General features: G+C 55.3%; 1 protein-coding gene across 1 annotated transcript; it reads left to right on the top strand.

Annotated features, from left to right (window-relative positions):
* Window positions 1-2,347: 2,347 nt before the first annotated feature.
* Window positions 2,348-4,310, top strand: HSPB1 (heat shock protein family B (small) member 1). Its single transcript, XM_054496553.2, has 3 exons — window positions 2,348-3,096; window positions 3,818-3,881; window positions 3,995-4,310. The coding sequence occupies exons 1-3, from the start codon at window positions 2,733-2,735 to the stop codon at window positions 4,182-4,184; spliced, it is 618 nt and encodes a 205-aa protein (XP_054352528.1). The 5' UTR covers window positions 2,348-2,732; the 3' UTR covers window positions 4,185-4,310.
* Window positions 4,311-8,696: the final 4,386 nt, after the last annotated feature.

Genomic DNA, 8,696 nt, shown 5'->3' with positions numbered 1-8,696 from the left:
TGGCTAATTTTTTGTATTTTTGGTAGACACAGGGTTTCAGCATGCTGGCCAGGCTGGTCTTGAACTCCTGAACCCAGGCAATAAGCCTGCCTCAGACTCTCAAAGTGCTGGGATTACAAGTGGGAGCCACCACGCCTGGCCAACCAGTGCTTCTTAAGGAAAGATACATATAGTAGGCGATGTGGCAGTAACCTTCCTCCTGGCCCCTCTCAGCACTGTGCCTTGGAGGTTCTGATCTGGGCCAGCCGCACTGTTAGGGGAAGGGGGAAAATGGCCAAACCCCACTTATTCTCCTTCCTCTTCCCTGTCTTCAATCCCAGGCAGATAACAACTAATAATTATGATGTACCAGGCTCCGGGCCAAAGTCATCACCTGCATTAGGTCACCAAATCCTCAGGCCAACCCATTACAGTCATGAGTCACTTAATAACAGAGACACATTCAACAAATGCCTTGTTAGGCAATTTCATCATTGTGGGAACATCTCAGAGTGGACTTACACAAACCTAGATGGTCTAGCCTACTACACACCTAAGCCATATGGTCTAGCCTACCGCTCCTAGGCTACAAACCTCTACAGCATATGACTGCACCAAATATTGGAGGCAGCTGCAACATGATGGTAAGTATTAGTGTTTCTAAAGATAGAAGATGGCCAGGCGCGGTGGCTCACGCCTGTAATCCTAGCACTTTGGGAGGCCCAGGCGGGTGGATTACTTGAGGTCAGGAGTTCAAGACCAGCCTGGCCAACATGGTGAAACCCCATCTCTACTAAAAATACAAAAATTAGCCAGTGTCGTGGCACTTGCCTGTAGTCCCAGCTACTCAGGAGGCTGAGGCAGGAGAATCACTTGAACCTGGGAGGTAGAGGTTGGAGTGAGCCTAGATCAGGCCACTGCACTCCAGCCTGGGCGACAGAGGGAGACTCCATCTCAAAATAAATAAATAAATAAATAAAATAAAATAAACATAGAAGATGTACAGTAAAAACACGGTAATATAATTGTTTTTGTTTGATTTGAGACAGGGTCTTGTTCTGTCATGCAGACTGGAGTGCAGTGGCACAATCAGGCTCACTGCAGCCTCGACCTCCTTGGCTCAAGTGGTCCTCCCACCTCAGCCTCCTGAGTATCTGGGACTACAGGTCCACACCACCATGCCTGGCTAATTTGTTCTGAATTTTAGTAGAGATGGGGTCTCACTGTGTTGCCCAGTCTTGTCTCAGCCTTCTGGCTTCAAGCAATCCTCCCACATCGGCCTCTCAAAGTGCTAAGATTACAGATGTGAGCCACTGCACCCAGCCACTAATATAATTTTATGGGACCACCTTCCTATTTGCTGTCCCTTGCTGACCTACACATCTTTATGCAATGCATGACTGTTACCATCATTATCATCTCTATTTTCCAGATGGGGAAACTGAGGCACAAAGACTCTAACTTGCACAAGTTCATCTGCTTAGTGACGGAACAAAGATGTGAATTCAGGCAGTCTGGCTTCAAAGTCCACACGCCTAACAACCACACCAGATTACCAGATTGCTTTTCTTTTTTTTTTCTGAGACAGAGTCTCACTCTGTCGCCCAGGCTGGAGTACAGTGGTGAGATCTCTGCTCACTGCAACTTCTGCCTTCTGGGTTCAAGCAATTCTCCCGCCTCAGCCTCCCCAGCAGCTGCGATTACAGGCGCCCGCCACCACACCCGGGTAATCTTTGTATTTTTAGTAGAGATGGGGTTTCACCATGTTGGCCAGGCTGGTCTTAAACTCCTGACCTCTGGTGATCCTCCCACCTCGGCCTCCCAAAGCGCTGGGATTACAGGCGTGAGCCACCACGCCTGGCCCAGACTGCTTTATTTTTGTATTTGTATTTATTCATTTACTTATTTTGAGACAGGGTTTTGCTCTGTAGCCCAGGCTGAAGTGCAGTGGTGCAATCCAGCTCACCACAGCCTCTACTCACCGGGGTTCAAAGGATCCTCCCGTCTCATCCTCTGGAGTAGCTGGGGCCACAGGCATGCACCACCATGCCCAACTAATTTTTAAATATTTTTTGGTAGAGGTAGGGTCTCACTATGTTGCCCAGACTGGTCTCAAACTCCTAGCCTCGAGGGACCCTTCTGCCTTGGCCTCCCAAAGTGCTGAGATTACAGGCATGAGCCACGCACCCAGCCCCTTTTTTAAATTTTTTTAAGAGACAAGGCTTTGCTCTGTTGCCTAGGCTGGAGTGCAGTGGTGAGATCATAGCTCACTGCAGCCTCAACTCCCGGGCTCAAGCACCAGACTCCTTTTATCACATTCCATCTCACACGCGTGTGGTTCCGATCCTGCCTCTGCCACTTCTCAGTTGTATGCCCCAACCCAAACTGTCTGGCTCTGTCCTCCTTAACAAAAGGACGGCCCTGGCCACAGGCCACAGCCAGCAACGCTTAAGCACCAGGGCCGGCGAGTGCCCTGCCGTGGCACGGCTCCAGCGTCGTGCTCTCGAACTCATTTGCTTTCCTTAACGAGAGAAGGTTCCAGATGAGGGCTGAACCCTCTTCGCTCCGCCCACGGCCCCTGAACGCTGGGGGAGGAGTGCATGGGGAGGGGCGGCCCTCAAACGGGTCATTACCATTAATAGAGACCTCAAACACCGCCTGCTAAAAATACCCGACTGGAGGCGCATAAAAGCGCAGCCGGGCGCAGCGCGCCGCACTTTTCTGAGCAGACGTCTAGAGCAGAGTCAGCCAGCATGACCGAGCGCCGGGTCCCCTTCTCGCTCCTTCGGGGCCCCAGCTGGGACCCCTTCCGCGACTGGTACCCGCATAGCCGCCTCTTCGACCAGGCCTTCGGGCTGCCCCGGCTGCCGGAGGAGTGGTCGCAGTGGTTCGGCGGCAGCAGCTGGCCAGGCTACGTGCGACCCCTGCCCCCCGCCGCGATCGAGAGCCCCGCAGTGGCCGCGCCCGCCTACAGCCGCGCGCTCAGCCGGCAGCTCAGCAGCGGGGTCTCGGAGATCCGGCACACTGCGGACCGCTGGCGCGTGTCCCTGGATGTCAACCACTTCGCCCCGGACGAGCTGACGGTCAAGACCAAGGATGGCGTGGTGGAGATCACCGGTGAGCCCCCTTGCTCCTGCAGGGGAGGGGAGGAGGCTAGCAGGGCGGGCAGGGCCGGGGGGTGCGGTTGAAACGGGGGTCCCGGGGACCTGGGGAGTTAAACGTTGGCCTAGCACCGGGAAAAACAGGATCCCTGATTCCCCTGCTCAGGAATTGGGAGTGCGGGTCGCTTCTAAGGGCGCTTTCTGCTCTGTAATCCCAGCGCTTTGGGAGGCCAAGACGGGAGGATCGCTTGAGGCCAGGAGTTCAAGACTAGCCTGGGCAACATAGAGAGACGCCCCCCCCCCCCCGCCCGACCCTGCGCCATTACAAAAAAAAAGCAAACAAATTTTTTTAAAGATCATCGATGAAGAGAGGAAATGCGCCTTTCCACAGAGTCCCCTCCCTACCCACAGCCCCATCCCCAGATAAGCGGGGGGTTCCCTGGCGCGGTCCGTTTCTAGCCGCGGAGTGGGAGTGTGCGCGGCTCCAAGTGCGCCTGCGTACTGCACACTCCCCAGCTCGGCGCCCTACTCCATTCCTCCCAAAACTGAATCGAAGAACTTTCCGGAAGTTTCTGAGAGCCCAGACCGGCGGGCACGCCCCCATCCCCAACCCCCTCTGTTAATCCCTGCCGGCCTGCAGTCCTGGCTGCTTCCAAGCAGGAGGTGGGGCTTCTGGCCTGGCGGGGCCGAAAGGCAGTCCCCTCCCCCGCAGTCTGATTTCCCTCTTCCCCCCAAAGGCAAGCACGAGGAGCGGCAGGACGAGCATGGCTACATCTCCCGGTGCTTCACGCGGAAATACACGTGAGTCCTGGCGCCAGGTCGGGGTGGGTGGGGGGCGGGGAGGTCAGGGAGGAGGGCACAGGGACCCACCCGGTGTGTAATGTAACGCTCGCCTTTCCTCTCTGCACGTCCAGGCTGCCCCCCGGTGTGGACCCCGCTCAGGTCTCCTCCTCCCTGTCCCCTGAGGGCACACTGACCGTGGAGGCCCCCATGCCCAAGCTAGCCACGCAGTCCAACGAGATCACCATCCCAGTCACCTTCGAGTCGCGGGCCCAGCTTGGGGGCCCAGAAGCCGCAAAATCCGAGGAGACTGCAGCCAAGTAAAGCCCTAGCCCGGATGCCCACCCCTGCTGCCGCCACTGGCTGTGCCTCCCCCCCTCCCCGACCTATGTGTTCTTTTGATACGTTTATCTTCTGTTTTTCTCAAATAAAGTTCGAAGCAACCACCTGTCACTGGCCCAGGCCCTGGTGTTTGTGGAAGGAAGCCTCAGGCACCTGCCATTTGCCGGCTTTCACGAGTCACCTTTCCTCAGGGTGTACTGTGTGCCCAGCCCCGTGCTGGGCCATGTGGGTACAGTGGTGTAGGTTGCTGGACACAGGCTGACTCACATCCATAAAGACAGAGGTCTTAGGGCCGGGCGCAGTAGCTCATACCTGCAATCCCAGCACTTTGGAGGGGGGCGCTGAGGCAGGAGGAGTGCTTGAAGCCAAGAGTTCTAGACCAGCCTGGACAACATAGTAAGACACTGTCTCTAAAAAATAAAAAGTAGCCAGGGTGGTACTGCACGCCTGTAGTCCCAGCTACTCAGGAGGCTGAGGCAGGAGGATCGCTTGAGCCCAGGAGTTGAAGGGTAGAGTGAGCTAAAATCGTGCCATTGCACTCCAGCCTGGACAACAGAACAAGACCCTGTCTCTAAACAACCAAAAGCCCAGAGAGAAAGAGTGAGACCCTGTCTTAATTAAAACTGTAAGGTGGGGGAGGAGAAGGATATAGGAGAAGCACCTGAGGCTTGAGTTCTCAGGAGCGCTTAGGTTGGGTCCCAGGTGAAGGAGCACAGAGGTAATTGCACCTCCCCGCAGAGCTGATGGGAGGATTACTATGTCAAAAGCTTGGCGTCGGCTTCACACCCCAAGGACACCACAGTGGACCTGGCAAGCTTTGAGATCTGTCACCGCCACACTCCCTGAGGCCAGGGCATCCCTGTTGGCAGTCACAAGGGAACTGGCAAGCCGAACTGGGGTGAGAATGGAGCCCGCAGAGTCTCGGGGTGGGGAGATTGGGCAGAGCCCTAGCCAACCGACGGGCTCAGACCTGTGCTGCTGGCTGGGCCAGCAGTTCTTGTTGCCTGTGTTTATTTCCAGTTGGCCTCCCTCCAGGTGTAGTCAGGCTTCCAAGGGCCCAGTTCCCCTCTCCCTTGTCTGCCCTTGCCCTAGCTGCCACCCTCTAACCAGGCCCAGGGAAAGTTGTGGAGGTAGAAAGCAGATGGGGGACCGGGCGCAGTGGCTCACACCTATAATCCCAGCACTTTGGGAGGCCGAGGCGGGTGGATTACCTGAGGACAGTTCGAGACAGCCTGGCCAACACAGTGAAACCCCGTCTCTACTAAAAGTACAAAAATTAACTGGGCGTGGTGTCGCATGCCTGTAATTCCAGCTACTCAGGAGGCTGAGGCAGGGGAATCGCTTGAACCCAGGAGGCAGAGGTTGCAGTGAGCCGAGATCCGTGCCACTGCCCTCCAGCCTGGGGGACAAGAGCAAAACTCCATCTCAAAAAAAAAAAACAAAAACAAAAACAGATGGGAGCTTTGGAGCTCAGTCCCAAGGTCCTCAAATTTTTGAGGGACCCAGAGTCTGAGGCTGTAGCAAGATACTCCCATGTTCGAGGCGGAGCATGCAGTGAGCCGAGATCGCGCCACTGCACTCCAGCCGGGGCGACAGAGGGAGACTCTGTCTCAGAAAAAAAAAAAAAAAAAAAAGATACTCGCATGTTCTTTTCTCAGCCCACAGCCTGACTTTCCCAGGTTCCCAAGGAAGGGTGGCACCCTGCAGGTGAGGGCCTGGAGCATGTCCACACAACCCCGCTTTTTTTTTTTTTTTTGAGACCGAGTTTTGCTCGTTGCCCAGGCTGGAGGGCAATGGCGTGATCTTGGCTCACTGCAACCTCCGCCTCCCAGGTTCAAGCGACTCTCCTGCCTCAGCCTCCAGAGTAGCTGGGATTATAGGTGTGTGCCACCCTACCCGGCTAATTTTTGTATTTTTAGTAGAGACAGGGTTTTTCTATGTTGGTCAGGCGGGTCTCGAACTCCCAACCTCAGGTGATCTGGCCGCCTTAGCCTCCCAAAGTGCTGAGATTACAGGCGTGAGCCACCACACCCGGCCCCAGCTTCTTTTTTAGAGACAGTCTCCTGTCACACAGGCTGGCGTGCAGTAGTGGGATCTTGGTGCACCATACCAAAGTGTTGCAGCCTGGAACTCCTAGGCTCAAGGCATCTCCAGGAGCGCACCACAAGCCTGGCTAATTTTTTTTTTTTTTTTTTTTTCTTGGTAGACAGAGTCTCGCTATGTTGCCCAGGCTGGTCTCAAACTCCTGAGCTCAAGCCATCCTCCTGCATTGGCCTCCCAAAGTGCTCGGATTACAGGAGCGAGTCCCTGCGCCCAGCCCAGTCTACTCCCTCGTGGGTTCCCTGTCCAGAGACCCACATCTGGAGCAGGGTGGGGAGTCAGAGCAGGTCCCAGCCCACACTCTAGGGCTCAGCTCAGATGATGTGAGCCTGGGGCAGCACCTCTGGGCATAGTGGGCTCTGGCTGGCAGGACGGGGCAGGCTGGCCCAGATCTGGGGGTCTCTGCTGGGTGTTAGATTTGTGGAGTCTTTGAGCTGCTTCTGGGGTGGAAGGGCAATTCCAGGCCTCTCCAGACCTGTCTTGCTTTTTCTTTTCTTTTTTTTTTTTTTTTTGAGATGGAGTCTCACTCTGTCGCCCAGGCTGGAGTGCAATGGCATGATCTCAGCTCACTGCACGCTCTGCCTCCCAGGTTCAAGCGATTCTCACGCCTCAGCCTCCCGAGTAGCTGGGATTACAGGCACCTGTCACTAGAGTCAGGCTTTCTTCATGTCGGCCAGGCTGTTCTCAAATTCTGAGACAGAAGAATTGCCTGAACCCAGGAGGTGGAGGTTGCAGTGAGCTGAGATTGCACCACTGCACTCCAGCCTGGGCAACAAAGTGAGACTCGGTCTCAAACAAATAAAAAGGCAGGACAGGCCTGTAGAAGCCTGGAACTGCCCCTCCCCGCCAGAAGGGGTGTTGTCTAGGGCTTGCTGACCTCACAGTCTGTAAGATCAGGCAGCCCTAGGCCTTGGCTGCCCAGGAGTGAATTATTTCCAGGCGCCATCATCACTCCGACTATAGAATCGACTCAGGATTTGGCAGGTGCAGCTTTCGACTGCTCCATTGAGAGGGTGGAGAGAGAAGCAAAAGCTGCCCACAGAAAGGTGACAGGGGACCCCAGAGCTGGGCCCAAAGAGCCTCTTGGTGATGGGGGGGAGCCACCAAGAGACAGGCGGGTTGGGGGAACTGGAGCTCCAGCCCAGGGACAGAGCCCCAGACCACCGAAGCCCTATGCCACCCTGGAAGAGCCCAGGGCAGGGCAGGGGTCAGGCTGGCCCCCTCAAACACCTCCCCACCATTCCCACATGCATACACCAGGACCTGGGGGGTTGCAACAGTGCCAGAGGTCAGGGGTTGGCAGGGGAGGGAGAGGAGGGAGAAAGCAGAATAGCAGAGGGATGTGGGTGAGGCTGGGCTTGTCTCAGACAGTCTGGCACTGGCCCTCAAAGCTCAGAATCCCTGATATGGGGGCTAAACCCCACTCTCATACTGCCCTCCCAGGGAAATTGACCCCTGGGAATATGGGGGGAACCTCCGAGTGTAGCTCCCCTGGGGCCTGGAGGGCATATCAAGACATGGGGGATGGTGAACAGCATCATAGCTCTAAGTGCCCCTGATCTGGCTGGGAGTGGTGGCTCACCCCGGTAATCGCAACACTTTGGGAGGCTGAAGGGGGCAGATCACCTGAGGTCAGGAGTTCAGGACCAGCCTGGCCAACATAGCAAAACCCCGTCTCTACTAAAAATACAAAAATTAACCGGGTGTGGTGGCGCACGCCTGTAATCCCAGCTACTCAGAGGTTGCAGTGAGCTGAGATCAGGCCACTGCACTCCAGCCTAGGCAACAGAGCAAGACTTTCTCTCAGGAAAAAAAAAAGTGTCCCTGATCTGTAAACGTCTAATGCAAATTAGAGAAAGGTACTGCAGGCTGGGCGCAGGGGCTCACACCTGTAATCCCAGCATTTCCGGAGGCCAAGGCCGGACATTTGCTAGACACCAGGAGTTAAGAGAGCAGCCTGGGCAACACAGCAAGAACTCATCTCTGCAAAAAAAGGAAAAAAAAAAAAAGTTAGCCACATGTGGTGGTGTGCACCTGCAAGAGGATCACTTAAGCCGAAAAGCTCAAGGCTGCAGTGAGTTATGATCACACCACTGCACTCCAGCCTGGGTGACAGAGCAAGACCTTGTCTCAAAAATAATAATAGAATTTAAAAAGAGAAAAGAAAAGGTGTTCCCGGCTGGGCGCAGTGGCTCACACCTGTAATCCCAGCAATTTGGGAGGCCAAGGCGGGAGGATTACGAGGTCAGGAGTTTGAGACCAGCCCGGCCAATATGGCGGGGCGTGGTGGCACGCCTGTAGTCCCAGTGGGTCCGGAATTGGTGGGTTCTTAGTCTCACTGACTTAAAGAATGAAGCGAAGGACCCTCACGGTGAGTGTGACAGTTCTTAAAGG

The sequence above is a fragment of the Pongo pygmaeus genome, chromosome 6 (assembly GCF_028885625.2).
Source record: "Pongo pygmaeus isolate AG05252 chromosome 6, NHGRI_mPonPyg2-v2.0_pri, whole genome shotgun sequence".
Taxonomy (NCBI): Eukaryota; Metazoa; Chordata; class Mammalia; order Primates; family Hominidae; genus Pongo; species Pongo pygmaeus.
The sequence above is the reverse complement of the archived record's forward strand: the minus strand, read 5'-3'. Positions and strand labels throughout refer to the sequence as shown.

Coding starts and splice junctions, on each gene's coding strand:
- HSPB1 (XM_054496553.2), top strand. CDS start 2,733: ATGACCGAGCGCCGGGTCCCCTTCTCGCTCCTTCGGGGCCCCAGCTGG. Junction 3,097..3,817: donor TGGCGTGGTGGAGATCACCG/GTGAGCCCCCTT, acceptor TTCCCCCCAAAG/GCAAGCACGAGGAGCGGCAG. Junction 3,882..3,994: donor TGCTTCACGCGGAAATACAC/GTGAGTCCTGGC, acceptor CTGCACGTCCAG/GCTGCCCCCCGGTGTGGACC.